Source organism: Ornithorhynchus anatinus, chromosome 8 (assembly GCF_004115215.2).
Source record: "Ornithorhynchus anatinus isolate Pmale09 chromosome 8, mOrnAna1.pri.v4, whole genome shotgun sequence".
Taxonomy (NCBI): domain Eukaryota; kingdom Metazoa; phylum Chordata; class Mammalia; order Monotremata; family Ornithorhynchidae; genus Ornithorhynchus; species Ornithorhynchus anatinus.
In genome coordinates this window covers 36,843,463-36,870,938 of record NC_041735.1, presented here as the reverse complement: position 1 = coordinate 36,870,938, position 27,476 = coordinate 36,843,463, and the positions used below count along the sequence as shown (strand labels likewise).

At 47.1% G+C, this 27,476-nt stretch overlaps 2 protein-coding genes across 4 annotated transcripts in view; one reads left to right on the top strand and one right to left on the bottom strand.

Moving 5' to 3' along the window:
* The window catches only part of CTNNB1 (catenin beta 1), a 35,643-nt gene extending 26,801 nt beyond the window's left edge, over nt 1-8,842 (top strand). The window contains exons 5-16 of one of the 3 annotated variants that reach the window (XM_007666139.3): nt 464-702; nt 789-990; nt 1,940-2,084; nt 2,770-2,873; nt 3,418-3,756; nt 4,014-4,172; nt 5,863-5,982; nt 6,096-6,246; nt 6,327-6,448; nt 7,198-7,258; nt 7,586-7,807; nt 8,238-8,842. In XM_007666139.3, coding sequence (XP_007664329.1) covers nt 464-702; nt 789-990; nt 1,940-2,084; nt 2,770-2,873; nt 3,418-3,756; nt 4,014-4,172; nt 5,863-5,982; nt 6,096-6,246; nt 6,327-6,448; nt 7,198-7,258; nt 7,586-7,794 — 1,851 coding nt within the window. In that variant the 3' untranslated portion in view covers nt 7,795-7,807; nt 8,238-8,842. Of the gene's footprint in view, nt 1-463; nt 703-788; nt 991-1,939; nt 2,085-2,769; nt 2,874-3,417; nt 3,757-4,013; nt 4,173-5,862; nt 5,983-6,095; nt 6,247-6,326; nt 6,449-7,197; nt 7,259-7,585; nt 7,808-8,074 lie in introns of all 3 variants that reach the window. The other 2 variants (XM_029070424.2, XM_029070427.2) reach the window with 2 other exon arrangements.
* A 4,836-nt stretch (nt 8,843-13,678) lies between these two features.
* ULK4 (unc-51 like kinase 4) overlaps nt 13,679-27,476 on the bottom strand; it is a 497,317-nt gene continuing 483,519 nt past the window's right edge. The window contains 2 exon segments of the mRNA XM_029071432.2: nt 13,679-14,095; nt 17,538-17,626. Coding sequence (XP_028927265.1) covers nt 14,035-14,095; nt 17,538-17,626 — 150 coding nt within the window. The 3' untranslated portion in view covers nt 13,679-14,034.

Sequence of the window (27,476 nt, the reverse complement as noted above, 5' to 3'; positions counted from 1 at the left end):
AGTCTAGAGATAAGATGACATTCTTCTAATAAGATCTGGGAGGCTGTATACCCTTATGACTAACTACTGGACTTAGACTTTTAAGGCTCTTATATATTTAATAGTTGCCCTTCCTATTCAGAGAAACATGACTGATGGTGAAGTTTACCTCGGAGTGCGTATATGGCTGAAATAGCCGGTATGGGACCCACAGTCTGAGCCATGCTGTGTGTGCATAAGGGGACCGTTGCTTGTTATATTGACAGGCTTAATGTTTGCAGTGTGTGCAAAAGGGGACCGTTGCTTTGTTATATTGACAGGATTAATGTTTGCAGTACCTGGTGCTCTTTTCTCCTTTGCTTCCTTGTCTCATTCTTATGAAGACTTTTCTCAAGAGAACCGCTCCTTTTTTGACATGGGGGCTCCTAACGCCTATCCCCAATCCCATTTCTAAAAAGTATTCTGAAACTTTCTTCCTTCACAGGTGGTGGTTAATAAGGCTGCAGTTATGGTCCATCAGCTATCTAAAAAGGAAGCCTCTAGGCACGCCATCATGCGCTCTCCTCAGATGGTGTCGGCTATTGTACGTACCATGCAAAATACAAATGATGTGGAAACAGCCCGTTGTACTGCTGGGACTTTGCATAATCTTTCTCATCACCGGGAAGGCTTATTGGCCATCTTCAAATCTGGAGGCATTCCTGCTCTGGTGAAAATGCTTGGGTATGTTAACTTTGAGGGTGAAAATGATCGCTGGCTAGGGTGTGCCAGTGGGAGGTACTGACTAGAACTGGTCTCTTGTTTTCTAGGTCACCAGTGGACTCTGTGTTGTTCTATGCCATTACTACTCTTCACAACCTTTTATTGCATCAAGAAGGAGCTAAAATGGCAGTGCGCCTAGCGGGTGGGCTGCAGAAAATGGTTGCCTTGCTCAATAAAACAAACGTTAAATTCTTGGCTATCACAACAGACTGCCTTCAGATTTTAGCTTATGGCAATCAAGAAAGCAAGGTAAGTTTGTTTGTGTAATGCTTTGCTCTGGCAAACCTGGTCTCAGATGGTACTGAGATGACCATCATTGACACACGGTTTGTATAGGGCAAGAGTCACAGAAGGGCTGTCTGTCTACTCAGATGTTTTGTGTGTTTTAAGAACAGAATTGCTTGGATTTATTTGAGGAGGGCAGACCTCCATCAGTAGTTCTCCTACCAAGGATTATGATCACCAGAGGGAGTGAATAGATGCACTAAAATGAAAGGGAAAAGTTTACACCCCTGCCAGGCCTGGTGAAATAATTCTTAAATTTATCTTTCATGTGGAAAGTCCTTGGCTTTATTGAATGCAATTCCAGCATTGTTCCCTAATCCCAAAATAGCTGTAGTCCTTTGGGCACCCTTGTATTCTGTCCTTCTATATAATTGGATGGTTGGGTAGGGAGGAGCAGGGGGATTGTTTGCTCTGGCCTGTTGTCGTGCTGGGAGGGCTTAATTAATGGGTGTCAGGGTTAGTTTTGGGGTTTTTTGGGGGGTTTTTTTATATACAGTGCAGGCATGCTGTTGAGTAGATTCATATGTTCTGCAGTGGATGTTAGATAGCTCCAGAGCAGCTCCATAAGGAAACAGTTTGCACCTTGCATTACTGAAAATGTGAAGTCTCTACATGTGTGCATGTATATGTAAACATGGATCATTTTTATTTAAATATATTTTTGTCTTGAATTGAGCCATGTCGGGACGAAAGAAAGACAGGTAGGGCTGTCCAGGGTGGAAATAGAAGCAGTTAGATGGGGCCCATGGGCCCACAGTAGATATTAAAGATGATTGGTGTCCAGGTAAAGGTAACGTCTGCATTTTATCCTTCATTTAGCCACTGAACGAAGATTTGATATGTTTGCCATTTAAAAACTGTAGAATGTATCTAAAATATATTAAAATAAGAGAAACTAATTACCTTTTTGTAGCTGATCATTCTGGCCAGTGGAGGACCTCAGGCACTAGTAAACATAATGAGGACTTATACCTATGAAAAACTACTTTGGACCACAAGTAGAGTACTGAAGGTGTTGTCAGTCTGCTCTAGTAACAAACCGGCCATTGTCGAAGCAGGTAAGTGTCTTGCTTTAATGAGATTTATTGAGTGCTTATCATTTGTGCAGAGCACTGTACTAAGCACCTGGGAGAATACAACACAACAGAGTTGGTAGATATGAGCCATGCTTACAAGTCAGTCAGTTAATCGCATTTATTGAGTGCCTATTGTGTGCAGAGCATTTTACTAAAAGCTCGCGCCAGTACAGTACAACACTAAAACAGGCACATTCCCTGCTCCCAACGAGCTTACAGTCTGCATGCATGTCCTTAGATGGCCATAATTTCATTCTGTAAGATGTTTCCACACGTTACTGGGATTCGTACTCAAAATCTCCCCTACAGCTTAGTGAGATCCAACACAATCAGCGTCTCTCGAGCTACTAGAAAATGTTCCTGGAAATGCATAATTTCCTTTGCCAACAGAGCAGTGGTTGGTTCTCAGAAGCAATCTAAAAATTCTGTTGGAACCCTGGCTTCTTGTCACACAAACTGTGGAGGTGTGGATTTGTGGGGGCGGAGAGGGAATAGTCTCTGGGGTGATAGTACAGATGAATCTTTAACACCCGTAAGCAGCAGACTCCAGCTAACAGTGACTTACTTTCAACCAAATTAGATAAGTGGCGGGGGTCAGGGTCAAGTTGGAATATTCAATGTGAAAATGCTCTACAAATGGTTAAAAGCCTCTCTGACGTTTTTCCAGGTGGAATGCAAGCTCTGGGTCTTCACCTCACAGATCCAAGCCAACGTCTTGTGCAGAACTGCCTCTGGACTCTTAGGAACCTTTCAGATGCTGCGACTAAACAAGTAAATGTTCTGAGCCAAGAAAGGGTCAAAAGAAAAAGTTCTACGGCTAGTTGTGGTATTTAAACACTTACTGTGTGCCAAGCACTGAGGAAGATAAGATAATGAGGTCAGACATGGTTGCTGTCCCACACGGGGCTCCCAGTCCAAGTAGGAGGGGGAAGCACCTTGGAGTTGGAGGAGCAGTGTGCCTAGTGGAAAGAGCATGGGCCTGGGTGTCAGAGGACCGGGATTCTAATCCCAGCTCTGCCACTTGCCTCTGTGCCTCAGTTTTCTCATCTATAAAATGGGGATTCAATACCTGATTTCCCTCCTACTTAAACTGTGAGCCCCGTGTGGGACAGAGACTGACCTGATTATCTTTTATCTACCCAATCGCCTAGAACAGTGACACATAGTAAGTGCTTAACAAATAGCGTAATAAAAGGTTCTTAATCCCCATTTTATAGATGAGACAGAGGCATTAAGTAACTTGTCCAAGATCACACACCAGGAAGGTTCTGATTCCTGAATTGAAATACTTTTCTAAACATGTGTCTCTCCACAGGAAGGAATGGAAGGACTGCTAGGGACTCTTGTTCAACTTTTAGGTTCAGATGATATCAACGTCGTCACTTGTGCCGCTGGGATCCTCTCTAACCTCACCTGCAATAATTACAAGAATAAGATGATGGTGTGTCAAGTAGGGGGCATTGAAGCGTTGGTGCGTACCGTGCTGCGTGCTGGTGACAGGGAGGATATCACCGAACCTGCTATCTGTGCCCTTCGCCATTTGACCAGCAGGCACCAGGAAGCAGAGATGGCTCAAAATGCTGTCCGCCTTCACTATGGACTTCCCGTTGTGGTTAAACTTCTACACCCACCATCTCATTGGCCTCTGATCAAGGTAGGTAACTGTAAAGGCAAGACAGAGTGCAAGAGAGAACGTGTTGCTACTCTGGCTCAGGAACATTCAGTCAGTTAGCCAGCCACTTGGTTTAGCAGTGGCTGATAGTGTTCCATATACAAGGGAAAGCACATTCATAAATCACTTAAACATACGTGTACCGATCGGTGGAAGATTGCGCTAGTGGACCTGGCAAAATTGGGGGAGGGTGTGTAGTCTGGTGGGAAAGCATAGATTAATTCTCTTCCCTTCTACAGGCTACTGTTGGTCTAATCCGGAACCTTGCCCTCTGTCCGGCCAATCACGCTCCTTTGCGTGAACAAGGTGCCATTCCACGGTTAGTTCAGCTGCTGGTGAGAGCGCATCAAGACACTCAACGCCGTACATCGATGGGTGGGACACAACAGCAGTTTGTGGTATGTACATCTTAATTAGGAAAACTAAAGGGATCTGACGTAGTCTGGGTTAATTTGTCTTGGCCACTGTGAGTTCCAGGTGCAGAGGTGGGCCAATCCAGCATGATTCAGGGAAAGCCCGCTTTTGGGTCATCAATCATTGGTATTTATTGAACACTTACAATACACCAGAGTTGATAGATGTGTTTCCTGCCCACAGTTGAGCTTACTGTAGAAGGAATCCAGGTAACATGACATTATTAATTGGGGAAATTTAGACAGTCATTTCCAGAATATCTTTCTTCCCCCTTAGCTCCCTAGAAGCATCATGGCCTAGTGGAAAGAGCACAGGCCTGGGAGTCAGAGAACCTGGGTTCTAATCCTGGTTCTGCCAAGTGCTTGCTATGTGACCTTGGGCAAGTCACTCAACTCCTCTGTACCTCAGTGGCAAAATGGGGGTTCAATACCTATTTTCCCTCCTTCAACTTGGAGCCCCATGCGGGACAAGGACTTTGTCTGACATAATTAACAGGTAAGTACCCCAGCAGATAGAACAGTGTTTAACACATAGTAAGCACATAACAAATAATGGTATTTCAAAAATACATTTAAAAAAATGCAAATAAGATGAATACCATTTAAAAATGTAAATAAGATGACTCCTTGGGTCCCTGGAATCTTTTGCTATTATTCTGCTGGCTGTTTTCGTGGACATGGGCACACAATTATGATCGCCTTATGTGGTCTGATGGGATTGTGTTTCCTCTGGGGCAGTGGGTGCAACCAATAGCTTTACAATCAAATAGCCATGTAGTATGTACTGTTCCTTTTTTCATGTGGCAAAAGGACACCCTGTGCTAAAATAGGAATCTTGTGATTGTCTAATGCTAAAATAAAATGGGCTGTAATCATTCTATTGTAATCAGTCAAAAATATTTCAAAGGCAAATTTTTTCCTCAGAGTGCTTGGTGAAAGTACTGTGAAAACACTTGTGGGGTCTAATGCCAGTATTTCGTACAGTAACTCAGTAGCATCAACTCAAAAGAGCGTTAAAAAAAGTGTTTCAATTGGATCGGCCAGAAAGTGATTGCAAACATCTCTTGCCCCATAGGATAGAGAGCAGGCGCTAAAGCACTCTCTTATTGTTGGTGGTATTTGTTGGGCAAGAGTAGCTCAGGGTAGGCTTGGCCACAGAGGAGTTTCTTTGTGAAAGCCCTCCCCATTCTCTTTGGATGATGGTCCTGAACACTGATACGTACCTGTTAGCCATGTGCACGTGTGAGCACACTGATTGTTGGCTCAGGAGTGGCCACCGATTCACAGAACAGTCTTTTTGAACCTCCCCTGGAAGAAAAGTCGAAATACACGAGTCAGTGGGCCGTGGGAAGGGAAAATGAGAGATAGGGACAGGCACTTGAAGAATCGAGTTGACAAACTGGGAGGCTGCCCGAAGACCAGGGCACGCAAAGCGTGAATGGGATGGGCTGACTTTGCTTTTTGAACTTGGTTCCCTTTGACGTTTCTAGTCCCTCTTTGTCTTACATACCAAGGCAAAGGCTCCCTAACCTGACCTGCCCCAGGTGACAGCTTCCAGTGCTCACTCCTTAAATAACTTGTTTCTTCCTACACTAGCACGGCCAGCCAGCACTCCAGTCTGTTACCCGGCCATGTGAAATGACATGGAACCGACTGTCATTTTTGTCTCTTTCAGGAGGGCGTACGTATGGAAGAAATCGTTGAAGGCTGCACCGGAGCCCTCCATATCCTGGCACGCGATGTCCACAACCGAATTGTAATCAGGGGTCTAAATACCATTCCGCTGTTCGTGCAGGTAGGTGAGATTTCTTCTTGGCCCCTAGAGTTTTGGCCTGGGGCAAGGATCATTCCTGGCTGCTCTCAGCCTCTAGTTCTCTGCCATTCCTGAAAATATTTTGTCCTCCTCAGTTGCTGTATTCTCCCATCGAGAACATCCAGAGAGTAGCTGCCGGGGTCCTCTGTGAACTGGCGCAGGACAAGGAAGCCGCGGAAGCTATTGAAGCAGAAGGAGCCACTGCTCCCCTGACGGAGTTGCTTCACTCGAGAAATGAGGGTGTGGGTAAGCGGGGGAGACGGGACGGGCAGCATGGTTTCAGTGAAGTCTTGGTCTCTAATCCTAACCCGTGTTTCCCTTTTCAGCAACATATGCTGCTGCAGTATTATTCCGAATGTCTGAGGACAAACCGCAGGATTACAAAAAACGCCTTTCAGTTGAGCTAACAAGCTCGCTCTTCAGAACCGAACCAATGGCTTGGAATGAGGTAGGTAGGAAGTCTTTCTAAGCTTAACGAAATTGCATAACCTTCAGCATAGAAGTAGCAACTACTTTGATCCCAGCCAGCACTATCCCGCCTAGACCACTCCATCAGGCTCCTCCTTGACGTCCCTGCCTCTGCCCACCCCTCAAAACCTCTACATCAAACAGACCCCTAACCATCGGGCTTTAAAGCACTCGTTCACCTTCCCCGCCCCCGTCTATCTTACCATGCCAATTTCCTACTACAATTCAGCATGCTCACTTTGCTCCTCTAACACCAACCCACTCACTTCACCTTGATCTCTTCGCCCACATCCTGCCCTCTGATCTGGAACTCTCTCTCCCTGCACCCTTTATTCACCCCCACCCTCAGCCTGAAACATTTATGTACCTACCTGTAATTTATTTTAATGTCAGTCTCCCCTCTAGATTGTCAGATCGCAGGGAACGTGTTTACCACTCTATGTTGTACTTTCCCCAGGGCTTAGTACAGTGCTCTGCACACACAGATTTACCAGCACCCTCACATACAATCAAATACGATTGATTGGAGGGCAAACTCTTGTAGGGCCTGGAGTAGCCGGGCAACCCCTGGGCTATAATGTCCAACTCTTCCTAGCCTGCTCCTGAGGTAGGCAGTGGGGGGCTCAGAAACTTGAGGAAGCAGAGAGTAGTCACTCCTACTCTGAGCACCAGGTATTCAGAAACATAAACGCTAATCTGTTTTCTCCTCCTACCTATATCCTCTACTAGACTGCAGATCTTGGACTTGATATTGCTGCCCAAGGTGAACCTCTCGGATACCGTCAAGATGGTAGGTGACGCTGACTCTACGTTTAAAGGGGCCCCTGTAGCTCAGATCCCAGGGGTTTAGGCCGCTGTCTTTTGAAATACTGCTTGAAAAATCCATTCACTTACCTTGGCATGAATAGTCCTCCTTTGTCCGGCCACGGTGAAGGGGGGGTAGATCCAGTAGGAGGGGACAACTGGGCTTTTTAAAAAAACAAAAAACAACAAACACTTAAAAAAAGCCACTGCCATTGTCAGTTGGCCAAAGTTACAAGAAGCTCAAAGCTTGATACCTTCATCAGTAGCCTAAAGAGCATCTTGTTCTGTTTTCTGTCCCTTTACCCCTCCCTAGATCCAAGCTATCGTTCCTTCCACTCTGGCGGTTACGGCCAAGATGCCTTGGGGATGGACCCCATGATGGAGCACGAAATGGGGGGCCACCACCCTGGCGCCGATTACCCAGTCGACGGGCTGCCGGACCTGGGCCATGCCCAGGATCTCATGGATGGGCTTCCTCCGGGCGACAGTAATCAGTTGGCCTGGTTCGATACTGACCTGTAAAATCATCTTTTAGGTAAGAAGTTCAAAACTGGGGTAAAAGTACCGTGCTCAGCCACGGAACTCTGAGAGGACTTGGTTGGCGGGGGAGGCCCTGGGATGGTGTAGGTGTTTCGCAGAGATTCGTCTCCAAACATTCTCGGTGTTCTGGTTGTGACATGGTTGTGTGTGGAAGTTCTTAACTTCAATGTTGTGTGCTACAGCTCGTTGCTTATTTTAAGACTCGAATGAGTAACATTTGCTGTTTTTAAAAATTAATAGCAGCCTTTCTCTTTTTATACAGCTGTATTGTCTGAATGAACTTGCATTGTGATTGGCCTGTAGAGTTGCTGAGAGGGCTCGAGGGGTGGGCTAGTATCTCAGAAAGTGCCTGACACACTAACCAAGCTGAGTTTCCTATGGGAACAATTGAAGTAAACTTTTTGTTCTGGTCCTTTTTGGTCGAGGAGTAACAATACAAATGGATTTTGGGAGTGACTCAAGAAATGAAGAGTGCACAAGACTGGATCACAAGATGGAATTTATCAAACCCTAGCCTTGCTTGTTAATTTTTTTTTTTTTAATCTCTGTAATGGTACTGACTTTGCTTGCTTTGAAAGTAGCTTTTTTTTTTTGCAGTAACTGTTAGTTTTTTAAGTCTCTCGTAGTGTTAAGTTATAGTGATTATTGCTACAGCAGTTTCTAATTTTAAAGGATCGAATAATGGTGTAGAACACTAACTAATTCATAATCACTCTAATTGTATTCTGAATAAAGTGTAACATTGTGTAGCCTTTTTGTATAAAATAGACAAATAGAAATGGTCCAATTAGTTTCCTTTTTAATATGCTTAAAATAAGCAGGTGGATCTATTTCATGTTTTTGATCAAAAAACTTTATCTGGGATATGTCTGGGTAGGGGCCAGTCAGAACTGTTATTTGGAACCTTGTATTGGACAGTTTACCAGTTGCCTTTTATCCCAAAGTTGTTGTAACCTGCTGTGATACAGAAGCTTCATGAGAAAATGCAGTTATAAAAATGGTTCAGAATTAAAGTAAACTTTTAATTCATTTAACTGTGTCACTTGTTTCTTTTCAAATTATGAAGCTGGGTATAGTTCAGGTCTAGTTAAAGACTAACTAAATGGGAGTGCACTTAAGTAGTAAAGCTGTTGGTTTTCATATGGCCACTCACCTTGATGTGAGGTTTGAGATCCAGGCACCGGCATAAAAAATGGCCCAGTCCAACGTGGCTGCTTGCGTTCCCAGGGGTTAATAATTACATCTTTGGTTGCACACAGGCTGCATGAACTCATCCAGCCTGAATGCCAGCTTCCCTAGATTCAAGATGATGCCAAATAGGTTAGTTAACCTTACAGACTTACCTCATTGTTAACATAGAAAAATGGAATATTATTCAATATTAACCTCTGGTTTGGAGCCTCACGTTTGAGGGAACAAAGCCCTGATACTTCCATTAAACATTTTCCCCAGCAGATTGGGAGAAGGAGCCCATCCATCTCCAAGTGGGAAACTCTAGGGTAGTGTCTCCCTGCACCCAGGAGTACCACCTTTTCCTCCTCCCAGGACCGGCACTGCTGAAACTCCTGGGAAAAATAATTGAATCCTACCAGCTTAAGAACAGTATCACCAAGCAAGCCTGTCGGGGACTGACTGACAGTTCATCCACTGAATACCAGATGCTTGTTTAAAGCTGGAAACTGTTTTAGGAATTGTTTTGGATCAAAGAGAAGTGAAGTGAGAGTGAGCTAAGAGAATTCAAGCCAGGGGAAGAAATATTTAAGTACATGCAGTTCTGCCATCACATGTGTTTTCAGTACACATTTTTGGCTAGGGCCCTATTAAGGAATTTTTGACCGACAGCGTGTCAGAAGAAACCATCAGTTTGCATGTCCTTAGCCCAGGGTTTGGCAAGTGCGCTACATAGAAACTGGGTGTGTTTGGGTAGAGAAGAGTGCAGAGGAAGCGACGATGGGAACAAGAGCCTAGTTTTAAGGGATATTTATCATACCCGCTGTAACTAACACATCTGCCAAGATTTTCTTTCAAGAAAAACTTAAGTTGGCAAACTTAGGCAAGTTGGCAGGTAGGAGGAGGCTGGGCTGCCCTAAACCTTAATTTTTAAATTAATCAACTTCTGCTACCCCTCATCTAAGAGGGACTTCATACATCAGAAAAAATATCCATTAGAAGCATTAATTACTTGGTCCCCTTTTGTACTTACTGCGGGGTCCTCCCAGTGTGCTCACTCCCTCGGACTTACGGAATCTTCAGCCAAGTCTTTAGCGATGTAATGAAAGCTTAACTTAAAAAATACCTGGATGCACATGCTCAATATAAAATCAAAATAAATAGCAATCATTTTGGTAATGACGTGCTCTGTGTTTTAACTATTCTCTTCATAATACATCACGTTTTCCTTTTACACAGAGGGAAGCAGCATGGTCTAAGTGGGTAGAGCATGGGCCCGGGAGTCAGAAGGACCTAAGTTCTAATTGCAGTTCTTCCACTTTTCTGCTGTGGGACCTCAGGCCAGTCACTTCTCTGCCTCAGTTACCTCATCTGTAAAACAAAGATTAGATTGAACTCATGTGGGACATGGATTGTGTCCAACCTGGATAGCCTTTATCTACCCCAGAGCTTACTACAAGGCCTGACATTTGGTAGGCACTTAAATACCATTTGAAAAAAAAAGGTCTTCACCTTCGTAGTAGAACTGCTGGTCCTTCCCCCCCACCATGTACAAGTTACTAGAGCTATTGCCAAAATGGAATTTGGCAAACCAATGGGTTAAAAAAATTACAAAAACCTTCTGAAAAATGGAATTGTTTTACATTGATTTTTTCAGCATAGTACTTGATACTTTTCAAGAAAGGTGACAGTCTTACCTGCACTTGAATTTTGCTCGTGGCTCTGAAGGAGCTCTGTTATAGAAAACTTTAGTAACAACTCATGATGTTTTACTTAGAGAATTGTGACCAAGGATTTTTGCTGTTACTACTTTTGTTCCCCCCGCCCCCCAACTCCAATTCCTTTTCCTTTTGGGAAAAATTCAGTGACAGAGTAACGCAACCCATCAGTATTCCAATTCCTTTCCACAGGCCAGGACTCTAGGAGTGGGAAGTAACAAAAGGGTTGTGAAGACCAAAATGTCTGCAGTGGAGGAGAGGTGGAGCATGAAATTTCAAGTCAAAACTTGTTCTCATAGCTCCAGACATACCCCCCTCAGGGTTTCAGAAGCAAGCAGTAACTAACCTTTTTCTGTCACAGTAGTAAACCCCTCCCCGCCCCCATACCCACCCACCAAGAGAAGCACCCTGGCCTAGTGGCTAGAGCACGGGCCTTGGAGTCAGAAGGCCTTGGGTTCTAATCCTGGCTCCACCACTTGTCTGCTCTGTGCCTCAGTTACTTCATCTGTAAAATAGAGATTAAGACTGAAACCTGGACCGTGTCCAACCTGATTAGCTTCTTTCTACCTGTATCTACCCCCGTGCTTAATACACTGCCTGGCACATAGTAAAATGCTTCTCGAATACCATAAAAAGTCTTGAAATCATTTCAAGTGTCAGGAGAAACTTACTTTTGAAAATGGTCAGAATTTCCTTTGCTGTTTCCTCGATCGCATTTTGTCTGAAGGACTGGAGGGTATCTCGGCACAGACTGTTGAATTCAGATTTAGCTGTGGTGTTCCTTGGGTAGCTGCCCCCTCCCCTCATCCACAGGGAGGCTCAGGTTGTCCTGAGGCGAAGGTGGGGGCAGGTTGGCTGGCGGTAAGGCAGTTAGCAGGTGCTCAGGCTCCAGGGAAGTTGGGGGAGGGAGGCCTGGTTTGTTCCCTGGGGCCGGCCTGAGGAGCCGCTCCCTCGAATCTGACTGCCCTGTGGCTGGATGCTTGGGAAGGAGACTGGTTTTCCACCACATGGAGGGCATTGGCACAGTCTACTTCTTTAAATGGGTAAAATGAATTATTTGAAAGCGTGAGGAAAGGAAGACTCTTTTAAGGTGGACCATTGGCAGTGATTGGTAGCTTTTGTTTTTATTCTCCCTGAAAAAGAGGCTAGGGCAGCTGAGAGGTTAGACAGGCAAGCACAATCTTATCTGACCGGTAACCCTGTTGACCGAGCATCGAGTCACGGCTGCCTGTAGAGCCCGCTGCCCCTTGCTTCCAGACAGAAATGCACCCACTCCATCTAGCCTCTCCCTTCGCTGCACAGCCCTGTGGCTGGTCTGAAGAATCGGAAGCGGGGAGGAGGGACCTGGGGGAAGAGAAAAGAGAGCGGAAGCAAGGAGATGCGGCATATCAGGTGAAGCGTGGTAGAGTGCCCTCCAAACAGCTCAGATACTAGGTAGTAGTGGATACTGTAGTCGGCTGCCTCGAGTCCAGCCAAGGTCCTACTTCTGACCTTGAATCGCTTCCACTTTTCTTCCCTGGCTCAACGGCAGAGCCCCAGGCCTAATTCAGTGCTCTAGTAGAGGCCAGACTGAGGCTAGCGGTCAGTCCTCAGGGTCTTTTCAGAAGTCAGGCACAGCCAAGAGAGGAGGTTGCTATTGCCCCGCCACCCGTGATTGGGAAAGCCCTTTCAGCCGCCCGACGGAGCTTGTCAATCCCCACTCCAGTCTCGTCTGGGGCGTCTCGCTCTGCTTCTCACCTTCAAATACCCAGTGCCGCCAGGCGAGCAAAAAATCAGCCAGCATTCAAAGCTTTCCTGTTTGTCCAGCAGAGCCTCCTCTCTGCCTGGTCCTAATCCAACGGCCCCGACCCCAGCTCCTCAGCTCTGTTCGAGACCACTTCGTCCTCTCTGATCCCCAGCCGCACACCCGCTGAAAGGAGGACTTGGGACCCATGCCACTCCAGCTTCCCATCTGAAGTTCCGCCGAGGCCGCCCAGAAAATCTCACCAGGAAAGGCCCCAATTTGCTGTGCACTGGGCGAGAAGATTGCCTTGGGGTAATAATAATGTTGGTATTTGTTAAGCGCTTACTATGTGCAGAGCACTGTTCTAAGCGCTGGGGTAGACACGGGAATCAGGTTGTCCCACGTGGGGCTCACAGTCTTAATCCCCATTTTACAGATGAGGGAACTGAGGCACAGAGAAGTTAAGTGACTTGCCCACAGTCACACAGCTGACAAGTGGCAGAGCCGGGATTCGAACGCATGACCTCTGAATCCAAAGCCCGGGCTCTTTCCACTGAGCCACGCTGCTTCTGGGGTTGGGGGTAAACGGGCAGGCTGGAGTGAGCCCCTGGCCTCCCTTTGGGAACCCAACCCCACCGGTTCTGGGCTGGCAAAATGGAGAAGAGCTGAGAGTCCCCTGTATCTTGAAGGGCAAAAGGAGGCTTTTGGGACTTAAGTGCTTACTTTCCAGTTTTCTTCATTGGATTGAAAGTGGGATCCTCAAGTCCAGGGGAAAACTGCAAGGCTCCTCCTCATTTCAACTGCCCAGATCATCCTGCCGTAACCGAATCCTAGCCTGGACCCCACGAAATGTTTTCCTTCCAGACCACTTCGCACACAGGCATTTGTTTAAGGGGGGAGGAAAGGTCCCAAGGGATGGGAAGATTTGGCTTTTAAGCTGTCATCTTATCTAGATGGGCAGGACTTGAAGCAAACAAGCCTTCCCTGGAAAAATTTTGCTTTCCTCGAGACAAGGGTCCCAGCTACCTTTGCCTTCCAGTGATGTCGGCTACAGTTCGACTAAGCATTCCTGGTGTCAGTTTATACCCCAAAGGAAAACAAGAAAGGCAGGTGAAGTGGGAGGAGGATTAGAGGCTAAAATGAGCTTCAAAAAGCATTCCCTCCATCTGCAGCTGGCGAGCTATCATGCCTGGTCCCGTTTCTATACTCCCCGCCTCCGACAGGAGGGTGATCTGAGAAATGGAGAACCGAGGAATTTCCATTCCCATTCAACCCTTTATTTGCAACACGATCCCACTTGGGCAAGGCCCAGTGTCCTGACCAGCATGAGACAAACAATGGGGCCGCTCTCCCACTATAACCTTCGGAAAGACAAACTGAGGGGAATTCAGCGTGACCAAAAGCACCGAAACTAGCCCACTCCAAAGTTGAGCAGGGGTGGCCTGGCTCTAAAGCTAGAAAGAGTTCCTCCACAGGAAGTGGATACCGAAACGTCCCTGGGCTTCCAAAGCTGGTGCTCTTTGCTCTCCCAGTATTCAGAGGTGGGCTCCTGTCCACCGCCAATGCTGGGATGCGCAAACCGAGACGCTTGATCAAGTGGCCTTAATCTCTCTAGCATCTGATCGACTGGAGAATCTCAGAAGCCAAGGAAGCAATAGTGTCAGCAGGACCGCTGTTCAAGAAAAACAAAAACAGAAGCAAGGTTGAAGCATCGTCAGGGTTGAATGTCCTTTTTGTCCCGTTTCCAATTCTCCATCTTGTTATCTACAGGATCTGATCTGAACCCTTCCCATGTCCCTACCCACCACTGGCTGAAAACCAGCCGCTGAGAGTGTGGACATTTTAAAGTGCGCATAACAGGCGGCGTAATTCATATTATTATTGGTAATGTGTAGCCCATCTTGTGTTCCCAATTGCCAGTTGCTGCTGCCTGCTGGGTGCAGTGAGGGAGTGGAGACGAGCAGTCTCTTCTCCGAGAGCTACAACTTCAACACGTATCCTCGCTCGAGAGAGAACTTGCACGGGAATTCTGTCTGACGGCGACTTCTTCCGGACCCCCAGACCCCAGAGCCCCCTTCTCTGGCCTGAGCTACGACCCCGCCTGGATGCCTGGCGGGGAACCTGCTGGAGTCCAGTCCTGCCCTGGCTGCTCGGTTGTAAAACGCTGAGCCAGCAGTGGGTCCCGGCTTCCGGCATTTCCCAACTCAGTCACGAGTTTTTGGCCCTTTGCTTTCCGGCCGGTGTATGTTTGGGATGAGCAGCTTCTAATGGCAACCTCGTTATTTGAGCTCATTGTCTGAAACGGATTCAAGCTCCTGCCCTGACAACTGTTATCAAAGAAAGAATGAAGATCAAATAGCCCTAAGCCTTGAAGTATAAAATTAGTCCATGGCACCCTCGGACTTTACATAAATAGAGCAGTTAACAAATAAAAGCGAGATGTAAGCTACATAAAAGGCCTCGGTCTTGAATGGATGAGTTGGCAGAGGAAAGGGCATCCGCCATTCTTGCTCTGCTTGCCCAAGTTCCTGAGCGACAGCAGGAATGTCTCTGAAGAGAGCCTGCCTGCTCGCTGGTTAGAAAGACAGGGTTAGTTAGGGGGACAGACCACATTTCTCAGATGGAGCTGTGGCTCGTTCTGTAATCCAAACTCCAGGAAAGGGATGGGAGTCTGCCAGGCCTCTTCAGGAAAACAAAGGTGATCAGGAACAATTCAATAAGTACATCTCGACACACATTCACCCTAGAAAGGATGTGGTCTGTTCTCTCCACTGTGCCTACAGTTGAGTGTACAGTGGCTTTATTCAGGGGAAATATACTTTAGGCAAGACAGCACTAACCCCGCGTCAAACCCTGAAGGGGCCGGGCCATTCCCTTAGCGGATTCAGGCACCTGATCACTGCTGGGAATTTAAATGCCTGGTAAGTACAGCGCGGTTTCTTTCACTCTATTAAACTGATAGTCAAAAAAGCAGATATACCTGGGAGAGCCCAATGTGGGAGAATTCCTGCCCTACCACATGACGTGACTGTCATGAGGACCGGAAAGGAGACCTGGAACTGTCAAGGGCTAGAAATCTTATTTCCCCTTCAGTCCTTATCTCGGCTCGGCCCCACGTTGACCCCAGCTTCTCAGAACACTCAAGACAAAGTGGCCTGACAACTTGGAAACTCTGGTTTGTGAGCGCGTTTCTGAGAAGACCTAATCTGAGGATCCTTCCCTGACCTGCCCCGGGCCCCGAGTGCCAGCGCGACCCCTCTGCTCTTTGGGGTTGGTGGCCGACACGAGCCCGGCCTTTGGGGAACCAGGGAAACGAAAGCCATTGAAAATCTTTCCCGATGTCACACAGGCAGAATATTGTAGCTGGTGGCTGGCCAGATACTGAGCTGGGGCTGACACAGCTCCGTGACAAGGGACCCTAACTGCCTTTCTCGCCTCTCTGGTTTGGTGTCTCCCTGTGGGAGTCGGGGTAAAGGAAGCAATCTCAGTTTCGGCGCTCTTTCCTCAGCTGTAGATTCAGGGGTTTCTTTAACTGAGGAATAATTCCTTCTGATGTCGGGCAGCCTTTTATGGGAGGACGTCAGAGGGGGAAATGTGCTTCTGGGATGCACTGTCTGCTACCTGTTCCCCTTCTGCACTACCAAAGGGCACCCAACTGCAGCAGAGAAAGAGGATGTCAGCTGTGAATCTCAGGGCTGCTAGAATCTAGCAGCTGTACATCTGAAAGATGAGTTCTACCACGTGAGCCCAGCCTGTGCGAGACCAGCTTCGGGCCCACCGCTTACAATCGTATGGGGGAACGGAGAGCTGGGATAGACTAGGTTCATTCAAACAAGGAGACAGTGATGGGACTGGGAATTAAAATAATAACCAGAGACCCTTTCTGCAGCTCGCTGGTTACCATTTTAATTGCATTTTGAACCAGATTTAAGAGGCTCCCAGATTTCTGAATCAACCGTTTTGAAGATATAAATGTCCCCAAAAATGAAATCCCTTTAGGTGTCTTCCTTTTTTGCTCCTAAGGCAGCATGGTTATCTACCCTGTTTGGGAACAGAGCCAGGATCTCCACCTCAATGTTTAGAAAGAGCGGATGTTAGTCTGATTTCCCTGGTCAGGGCAGGGCAGCCAGAGGTTGTGTTGTAATGTCTATGCTAGCCAAAGTGGGCTGCACTCCTCATCTTCACCCCTACCCCTATCCCCACCCCCAGGAGTCCAACTTCACAGCACAGCCTTGGCCACTTGATCAGAGAGTGAACAGCCCAGCAAATAGCTCCCCAAACCAAATCCCTGAACTGCAGTCACAGAGGGCCAGGGAGGCAGTGGCGGGGAAATGACGGGACATTCTGTCTTGGAGTCACCCTAGGGAGGCCCTTCTTTCTGGAGAAGGTGGGGGAGAATTCCTGGCTGATGGAGGTGGCAGGAACAGAGTAACCATGGACTGATTCACAATCCTGGGTCTCCCCAAGATGGGATCCCATCCTGGCCCCCAAATTAACCAGCCTCCCAAGGTCCTCTGAACTTAGGTGACCTGAAACTTGGGGCGGAGGGAGACGGAGGTCCCCAGAGCCTTCTCTTCCCTCCATTCTCCTTCCCCCAGCTGGAATGAGTAACATTCTGGCTCTGCTTCTAGAAGCCCTAACTCCTAAATTAACACCCAAAAAAAGAAAGAAAAATGGAACCCAATCCAAGCCCCAGAATAAGTAAAAGTATGGTTTTTACTAGACAACAGCACCATCGCCATTACTGGGAGGAAGGCGGCAGCACACTTGGCTGTCAGCACACGGGGGAACAATGGTCCAGTATCTGACTCTGAGGGAACTAAAGAAGTAGGTTTGCCGATTTTCTCATCAGAGGATCAAAGGACCCTGCAGCCGCTCCAGCCCAGCACCGAAAAGCTCTGAATGGAGGGCGTTGTGTGGAGAGAGGCGACTGGGAAACGGGAAAGGTAATTGGAGAAGCTTGTAGTGCTTGGGAGGCTGTGAAGCTGGGGCATGCTCTCCGTTCCCCGTTGGGTGGGGGGTGGGCGGAGAGGGAGTGGGAGGGGGCGCGAGGGGGGCGCGAGGGGAGCATGGTGTGGGTCCCAGGAAATTCCCCGGAGCCTGAGGGGGCTCACCTGGCAGTCGGGGCCATTTCCTCCAGGGCTTGGATGAGAATTCCTCCATTATTCCTCAGACTCTCTAAGTGCTGCTTGTTTGAAGTGATCTGGAATGAAAGGGAAGAGTTATGAAAGGGAGAGCAGTCTGCGCTTTTCTTGGGAAGGAGGAAGGAGGGAGGGGAAGGAAGAGAAGGAAGCAAGTTATGGCAGTGGCTGCAATAGTCAATGGAATATAAAATTAAAGCAGCAAGAGAAAGGAGAAGCCCAGCTCTGCTTCCGCCTCCTCTCCCTTCCCAATCCTGACAGGAGCCCTTGAGGCAGTGAGTCCCGAGCACAGCAGAATGGCTCTGAGGGACTCAGGAGTCCCTCTCCCCCTGCCTCCCGACCACCCCTCGCATTGTCACAGCCACGTCCCCAACCCCCGTGCACATCGCCGGGCCTGGGAGAAGGTTCAACCCCCACCCAAATGACTTGGGTTAACCCAGGGGATTCATTCTCTGCCAGGTTTCAAACCCAGCCTGGTGCTCAGATCTATGATCTGTCTATCTATAGCCGGCACCCAAGATCTGACTCACGGCTCTGCCCTCCAGCTCCCATGCCGAGGGGCTGGATGTTCAGCAGGCCGGGTTGGACCGCCAGCATGAATCCACTGCTTCCCACCGGAAGGTGTGTGGGGTCAGTGCCCACCTTGTGAACACCTTGTCAAGTCCAGGCCTTCCCCTTAAGGAGCCAGGAAGCTTGTGTGACACATACGTCTCGTCACTGCCTGTCTAGCGACCCCTCTCTCACCCAGTCCCCCCACCACATCTGGCCCTGGCAGGCCTGGGGTTCTATCCTAGACAGAGAAAAACTCCAAAAGGCAGGACATCACCGGGGAAGGGGCTAGAGGCAGTTAAGGAAACAGGACACCAAAAAAGGAATGTCTTTGGCTGGATACCGAACCTGAATTTGTCCAAGTGTGAGAGAAAAGTAGTTTCTGTGGGACCACAGGGCCTGGGTACTGGGGGCGCGCAAATGTAAAGTTCCCTGGACACTGTTGTGGGTGTAAAGACAGAACTAGTGGGCGAAGGGACATTCTTCCCCTAAGGGAGTATTGGGCTCTCACGGTCCTGGACACACAAACCCTGACCTGTAGCCTGCCTGACAGTCTGCTAAAGAGACCACCGGCACCTGGAGGGATTGTCCAGGTATTGGTCAAGTGTCCATCTGAACCACACAAGGGACCGACTCAAGTGATGACCAACAATCCAAACTGCAGAAGGTAAATGTCTGACACTGTGTGGCCAGGTCAACAGGACAAGGGAGGATGAAACACTAGACAGGCACGTGAAGGTATTTTGGGAACTAAAGTTGGATATTTAAAGAAGTTGGAAAAAAACAAAGGTAAAACAATGGCTGAGGTGAGATGGAGGCAGACAGAAAGGGAGTAACAGAAGGAGAAGCCGCTCCAGGGACCAGACTGGAGAGAGCAGGAAGAGACAATCTGGCAGCAGCAGCAGCAGGAACTAGTGGATAGTTCACTTTGGCAGCACAGGAAACAGACCTAAGGCTCAGATGTCCTGGCCCAGAGGACAGTGTCCATGCCTTAAACAGGGTCAATCTGGCCACGCTCAGGGAACCGGGATGCAGCCCATTTTTCCCGGGAAAGCTGAGTTAGCTGCCTTAATACAATGCTGCCTTAATACAGAGCAGAGATGGATTCTTGCTCTTGATCTTGGTGTGTGTGGGTGGGGATGTGTGTGCGACAGCGAGAGACACACTGTTGCCAGAATGATTCCCAGCTTTGGATTTGGGGGAAAACACACAGCTGAAATGGTTTTGCTGACTGGGCCTGAAATTCTGGAAAAAACATCTGAGGCCAAACACAAATATTTAGAGCATGTGTAGTAGGGAGGAGGAAGGGCGGGAAAGCAGGATCTTGGTTTCCTCTCCCCCCCGGTGCCTCCCCGACCAAGTCCCCAGATCACCAGATGGGCACTGGGGTGCGGGGCGGTGGTGGGGGGTGGGAAGGGTGAGGGGTTGGCAAGGTCGGCCCCTCCACTGTATGAGATGCCTCTTGTAGCCCTTGAGGCAATGTGGGGAGGCGGGGTCCATGGACTCCCACCTCTCCGGCTCCAAAGGACAATGGTCGGTTGTCAAGGGGACATTGCCCAGGTTCCCTCTTCCTTCCCCTGACTCCTGTGGGATGAGTCTAAGCAATGCACAGACAAAAGCAGCTCAGCAGCCTGGGAACTCCCTCCTTGTCCATAAATGCCAGACCACCACCCTACCCACCTTCAAAGCCTCATTATGGTCACGTCTCCTCCAAGAGGCCTTCCCCAATTAGCCCACTTTTCCCCAACTTTCTCTCCTTTTTGAGTGGTCTCTGAACTTGGATCTGTATCCTTCAGACATTGGGTATTCACCCCACTCTCAGCTCCACAGCACTTTTGTACATATCCATAAATTATTTTTGTATATTGATGTCTGTCTTCCCCTCAAAACTCTAAGCTCGTTGTGGGCAGGGAATGTGCCTACCAATTCTGTTGTATTGTACTCTCCCAAGCAATTATTACAGTGCTCTGTAAGGAGTAAGCGCTCAGTAAATTTCATTGCTTGACTGGGACTCAGCCCCGGCCAGAGGTTCTAGGGACTCCACAAATCCTCCCCTCTTATTGCCTCAACAGTAAAATGGGCTTTAAATTCTCCTCCCTCCAATTTAGATTGTGAGCCCTATGTGGGTCAGGGACAGCATCCAACTTGGATCTACCCCAGTGCTTAAAACACTTCTTAACACATAGAAAGTGCTTAAATACCATAAAATCAACTGGGACTCCCAGGGACGTCCGATATTTGCCTTCCCCAAACCCCCCAGCCTTTCATTTTATGGTATTCGTTAAGCACTTACTATGTGCCGGACACTGTAATAAGCTCTGGGATTTATACACGGAAATCAGGTTGGGCACGGGACGTGTCCCACATGGGGCTCCCAGTCTTAATCTCCATTAAGATGCCTCTTCTGGTGAGGTATCTGAAACACGAAAAACCTCCCCACCTGTTCGGAAGGTTCCCTGGACAGCTGGGCTTATGTGTCATCTTAATTGTTTATAGGAGAGCTGCTGAAAGTTTGTGAACTGTTGAATTTTTCTCTCTGCTAACTTTTCATTCCTTCATGGATGGTGTCTTTTTCACTGATCTTTTCTCGTGGGTGCTCAGTATAGGGCTTTCAGTCAGTCAATCAATCATACTTACTGAGTGCTTACTGTTTGCAGAGCACTGAACTAAGCACTTGGAAGAGTTAAGTCTAGAAGAATGGAATAAGTGCTCCTTAAGTGCTTGTGAGGATGAAGATTTGTCCAAAGTGAGTCACCGAGGCCCTGACACTTCTGTTTTGGCGGTGGGTAAGTAACGAGAGCCGTGATAACCTCAGAGAGGGCTTAGGCCTTGCTCAGGGCCAGGACTCCCATTGCTGGCCTTGCCAGAAAGAAAGGAAGGTAGCTCTGCTTGGGGTGGGGGGAGGCATGCTCCCCCCCTCCCAGACTGATTATGGGCCCCAGGGAATTCTTGTTTGCCTGCGTCTAGATCCCTACTTATTTTGAATGGTATTTGTTAAGCGCTCTACTATGCGCCAGGCAAGGTTCTAAGCGCTGGGATAAATACAAGCTAATCAGGTTGGACAGAGTCCATGTCCAACACAGGGCTCACAGTCTTAATCCCCATTTCACAGATGAGGTAACTGAGGCGCAGAAAAGCGAAGTGACTTGCCCCAGGTCACATAGTAGACAAGTGGTGTAGGCAGGATTAGAACCCAGGTCCTTCTGATTCCCAGGCCATAGACTCGCCACTAGGCCACGCTACTTGCAGTCTGAGGTCCCTCTGCACTCCTTGGGACTTGGCGGTCCAAGTTGTGCATAAGCTAAATGCCAATGTGCTTGACCTTTCCAAGGAAGGGAAATGGAGGTTCCTGCCATCAACCATGGATGTCACTCAGAAGCTTCCTCGACCCCCATCGGCAATCCTCCCCAAAGAGCAGTGAAAGGGATGGGGAAAGGCTAGAGAGAAATTCATCTGGCAACAACTTCAGAAAGAGCCCTTATTATACAAGGGGTGTTGGGGGTAGGGAAGCAGGGAGGTAAGCAGTTGTCCCTGTGAAGGGATACACAAGAATTCACACCAAGGCAGAAGTGATTCTGGAAGCCGTCCACGCAGCTATGGGCAGGCTTCAACTGGCCTCCACACCCTCACGCAACCACCCAACGGAGTCCCTGCTTGAGGGAGGGAGGAGAAAACAGCGGTGACACTGATGAGCCTTTCACCTTCCCGAGAATCATCATCTGCTTGGGTGTCTCAGGCACAGCTGCCCTTGCTGAGGAAGACTGACTCTCGTCTTTGGATGCCTGAGTCCGACTGGAAAAAACTAACATGGGTTCATTTCAGTAGCATACGCTTTAGTTAGCAGCATATACATGACGGTCTCGTTCTCAAGGCAACTAAAAGGCGATTTGCCATTTTTTCTTTTCATGGAAATATTTATGGATCAGCTGAAGTCTATTAGTTTGAGGGACTGAGCCTCACTTTTGGTGTTTTGCAGGTTTAGAGAAGTAACGTGGCCTAATGGAGAGGGGGCAGGCCTGGGAGTCTGAGGACTTGGATTCTAATCCCGGCTCCTCCACTTGCCTGCTGCATGACTTTGGGCAAATCACTTCTCTGTGCCTCGGTTACCTCATCTGTAAAATGGGGATTAAGACTGTGATCACTCTGTGGGACAGGGACTGTGTCCAACCTGATTAACTTTTAGGCTTATAGATTTTCCCAATAGGAAAGGACCTGCCAAAAAAGTACAATTAGCTCCTCCTCAGAACAGGCTGTGTCTATCTAGCAGACTCTGGGGTCAACCAGGATGTATGGTATTTGTTAAGTGCTTACTATCTTCCAGGCACTGTACTAAGCACTGGAAAACCAGGGGGGAAAGCTGCCTTGATGTTTCTTTTCAGCTGGAAAAAAACTCTCTTCCTAGAGGTCATTCAGCTCCTTCTTCCTTTTCATAAACAGCAGGCAAGCAAGTTTGACATTTAGAGTTCTGTGAAACTCTGCTTCCATTCTTAATTTGACAGGGCATTTCCTTTCTTCAGTACTCCCTGGGCAGCAATATGGGATGGAGCCTGGAGTGGGTGGGAAAGCCGGACCCACGGTGCATAAGCCAGGCAGACATGTCCACTCCTCCCCTGATGCCTGACAGCAAGGCTACTGGAGAAAGCGATGAGGAAGTTCCCGAACCATTAGCTTCCTCTGCACTGCTTAGTACAGTGCTGTGCACACAGTACGTGCTCAATAACTATGATTGAATGAATGAACTGCCACAACCTTCTGATGGTAGGTTTTGCCTTGCGTGGATTCTGGTCAAAACCAGATTTTGGGGCCGGAAAAATTTTCACAAGTTATATTTCTCTCATGTAAACACTTTATTTTACCCCCTGAACTCTTCTCCTTCACCTAACTTATGCATTATGGTTGACAACACTACCTCATTGACTCAAGCACTTGCCCTATCCCACCTTGACTACCACATCAGCCTCCTCACTGACCTCCCTGCCTCCTGTCTCTCCCTACTTTAGTCCATAGAACACTCTGCTGTCCAAATCATTTTTCAAAAAAAAAAAATTCCGTCCATGTTTCCCCACTCCTCAAAAACATCCAGTGGTTTCCCATCCATCTCCATATCAAACAGAAGCTGACTAGCTCATTTCCCCACCTGAATTTGCCAGGCACTCTGAAGTGCATCTGCATGAACTCGTCCCTCCGCTTAGATCCAAATTCATCTTTCTGAGGGGACCACACTGACTGATTTCTAGTTCAATCCATTTGCTCCCAGGAAGTGAGTTGTGATTTCAGCAGAGATTTGCACTTTAAAAAGCCAAACGCAAATTCAATCTGAAATTACACCCAACTTCATGAGTTCAAGGGAGTGTCATTTGCAAATGTCAGACCCAGCGCAATTACGAAGTCACGTTTGATGTTTTGAAGCACAAATTCATTCTGAAGGAACACTTCAAAAATTGGGTGCTATTTCATACAGGGGTCTGCACCTGACTTTTCAAATCCTGCTCTCTCATTCAAAATGAGCTGTCCTAGAAAGTCAGGTGCAAATCCAGCCCAGATGGTGAGGGGAGAATATGTACTGAGGAAAGTTTGACTAAATTCTCTGCTTTTTTTTTTTTTAGAGAAAATGGAAAAATCATTTTTTTACAATTGTAATTAGGGAAGCTGGCATACTTTGAGGACATTTGGCCAAAGATTTAATGTGCCTTTTTAAAGGAGAATAGTGGTTCCAGAAATGCTTCCTGATGGTCAGTGGGTCCATGGACTGAGTTTGGAGACCCCCTTCTAGGCTGTAAGCTCATTGTGGGCAGGGAATGTGTCTGTTTATTGTATTGTACTCTTCCAAGTGCTTAGTATGGTGCTCTGCACACATTAAGTGCTCAATAAATATGACTGCATGAATGACCCACACAGCTCCTGATTCCAAACTCTGGTCACTGATCCCTCTGGTCTTTGTGCCCCAAAACAACATCAGGGAAAAGACCAGAGATTCTGTCTACTGAAAGCCCTGGATGTTCCAGTAAATAATAATAATTATGGTATTTGTTAAGCGCTTACTATGTGCCAAGCACTGTTCTAAGCGCTGGGGTAGATATAGGGCAATCATGTTGTTCCACGTGGGGCTCCTACTTTTAATCCCCATTTTACAGATGAGGTAACTGAGGCATAGAGAAGTTAAGTGACTTGCCCAAGGTCACACAGCAGAAAAGTGGTGAAGCCGGGATTAGAATCCATGTCCTCTGACTCCCAAGCCCATGCTCTTTCCACTAAGCCACTCTGCTTCTCTACTGGGGTCAGGACAGAAGAGGCAAACAGCAGTACTTCCCATCTTGGATCCTGTCCCAAGGAGAGAATGCAGGACTCTGCCACCATGATGGGAAAAGGAGACTGAAGTAACATTTTCTCTTTGTTGGAGACAAGCGTGGTCTAGTGGAAAGAGCACGGGCTCGGGAGGCAGGACACTTGGGTTTTAATGCCAGCTCTGCCCCTGGCTGTTGGGCGACCGTGGGCAAGTCATTTAACTTCTCTGTGTCTCAGTTGCCTCATCTGTAAAATGAGGTTATACCTGCTCTCCCCTCTCTCAGATTGGGAGCCCAAGTTAGTCTGTGTCTAATCTGATTAACTAGTATCTCTCCCATTGCTTAGCACAGGACTTGGCATGGAGTAGAAACTTAATACCCAAATTATTACTATTCCTAAAGTGGCTTTAGTTTTTTCCTCCAAATGGAACTGCAATTCTCTGCAATCATAAGGAGTCACCTAGACAAGCATTAACTGTGACATTCATGTGACTTGGGTTGTTGGCCCCTTTTGGAATTCTCATGGAAGAGAGATCTTCTGTTGACACATGAGCTACTCTTGTTTGCCTGGCAAAAGGCCCTGAGGGTCGCCAGGCTGATAAATCAAACAACGACATTTATTGAGCACAATTATGTGCAGAGCAGGCAGAATAAAATATAACAGGATCACAATAGAAAGAAAAGACCATTAGGAGCCAACTCCATGTCCATCTTTGCCCACTACTGCCTGGTTATAAAATTATTTTAAAAAAACCCTGAATTAAATTTCTCTCATCCTGGGAGGTAACCCAGGTGAAAAGCATTCCTTCAGAAGCCGAGAAATGATGAGACAGACACTGGCCATCATTTCTGATGAACGGGTGAGGGTTAGAAGCCGTTAGAAGCAGTCTGCATCCTGAACTGAGCCGTCCACAGCCCTGGCTTGTCGCTGCTGTGCTGTTCTGAAGTTTGGAAGCTTCCCAAGAAATAGAAATCCAGATGAAAAGACTGCTAAATCGAGAAGACTATATAAAGTAGCCAAACTTAAAGATGGATTTCGTGCCTTCGGATATTGCTAAGCGTTTTTCTTGCAAATGGAATCTACTTGCCTCTGGGCAGACATAAAAGGGTATGAACCGGGACATTATGGAGAAGAATCCTGCCCAGGGCTCAACGGTAGGGAATCCCCATTTACAAATTGAGGTTAATCACACTATCAACCGATTTACTCCACAGAGAAATAAAACGCAAAAATGAATACAGTAATGTGAAATGTTTAGATCCCCCCCCAATGCACTACATAAATAGAGATTTTTATTACCATCATTGTGACAACCAAGAATGTTAAGACTTACACTTTCTGGGGAACCTATTAAAACAAACTTGGAATATTCAGTATAACAAGTTTGTTAATTAGAATTGATACATCTTACACCCTCTAAAATGACCTGTCCAAAAAACGCATTTCTCTGGATGAAGTCTGGAATGAAGAGAATTTTATTCTTTTAGAAATGCATTTGTTAGGAGTTGGCCTTTACTACACCTTCCTGGACTGAAACTTAAGAAAAAAATCCTCAAAGCATCTGCACCTAAACCGACAATGTTTCCTGATGTGAATCCACCTTGTTAAATCAGCCACTATTAAGTTTCATCTCTATTCTTCTGTCATAAGTCCAGTGAGTTTGGGCCCTCTGAGAATGTTAAATGACACAGCCGGCAGTAGGGCCTGGCTTTCTAGGAAGCCTTAGCCGATTCTCCATCTTTTGGTTCAGAGTGGTGGTTGGAGCTCACAAAAAGTAAGCGCTCAATATATGCCACTGATTGACTGAGCGAGGTCTTCCATGGGTAATTTGTGGCTTCTTTACACAGAGCCACATGGCTATCCCCCTTCCAAGAATACACTTTCTCAAACCTCAGCAAGGGGTGAAATTTCAGGTGAGGGAAGGTACATTTGCTATTAAGCCAAGTCCCTTCGCTCCGCTAAGGCAGTGGTGGGAAAGTTGAGCCAGGTATCAGGCTCTGAAAGGAGAATATTTAGGGAGCATCCTGTAATGTGGAGAGACTATTGTTCTTGGTCGTTGTAAAGTAAAAGACGGGATGGAGAAGCAATGTGTCCTAATGGACAGATCAAGGGCTTGGGAGTCAGAAGGACCTGGGTTCTAAACCCAGCTCGGTCACTTGTCAATTACTTCAATTACTTCATCTGTAAAATGGGGATTAAGACTGTGAGCCTCATGTAGGATATGAAGCCTTTCTCCCAGAGGCCTTCCCTGACTAAGCCTTCCTTTCCTCTTCTCCCACTCTCCTCTGTGACACTTTGACTTGCTCACTTTATTCATCACACCCTCCCCAGCCCCACAGCACTTAAGTACATAGCTGTAATTTTATTTATATTAATGTCTGTCTTCCCCTCTATTCTGTAAATTTGTTATGGGCAGGGAATGTGTCTGTAAGATTGTTATACTGTACTTTCCCACGTGCTTAATACAGTGCTCTGCACACAGTGCACACTCAAGAAATATGATTGACTGACTGGCTGACAAGGACTGTGCCCACACTGATTAGCTTCTATCAACCCCAGTGCTCAGTACAGTGCGTGGCACATAGTAACCGCTAAGAAATACCATTAAAAAAAAATACCTGTTCTCAAGTGCTAATAATCTAAAGTGGGGATGGTAGCAAAAAACTGATAACTATACCCTGGATCAGTGAGGATGTGTAGAAAGGTTTATTATGTTCAGCATTTTGAGGCCTCATGAGGAGAGTCACTCATTAAAATCTGACGAATATATACATAATACAATATCTAGTCTGATTTGGCTGACAGTTCTTTTCATCAAAATGGAAATGAGATACATTCTGGAGGATTTCAGGAAACTCTACTCAAACCAGGGCTAGACAGATGACCATTCATTCACTGCACACTAACTCAGGGAGCAACTACAACACCCTCAACTTCAATTTGGGTGCTGAACAGAAACATATTAGATTGCGAGATAACTGTCAAAAATGTACTTATTACATTCAAACTCTCAGCTAGTTTAGAATATTTACTATGCACACCAGCAAAGGGGTCATTTCTTCACTCTTTCAGGGTTTG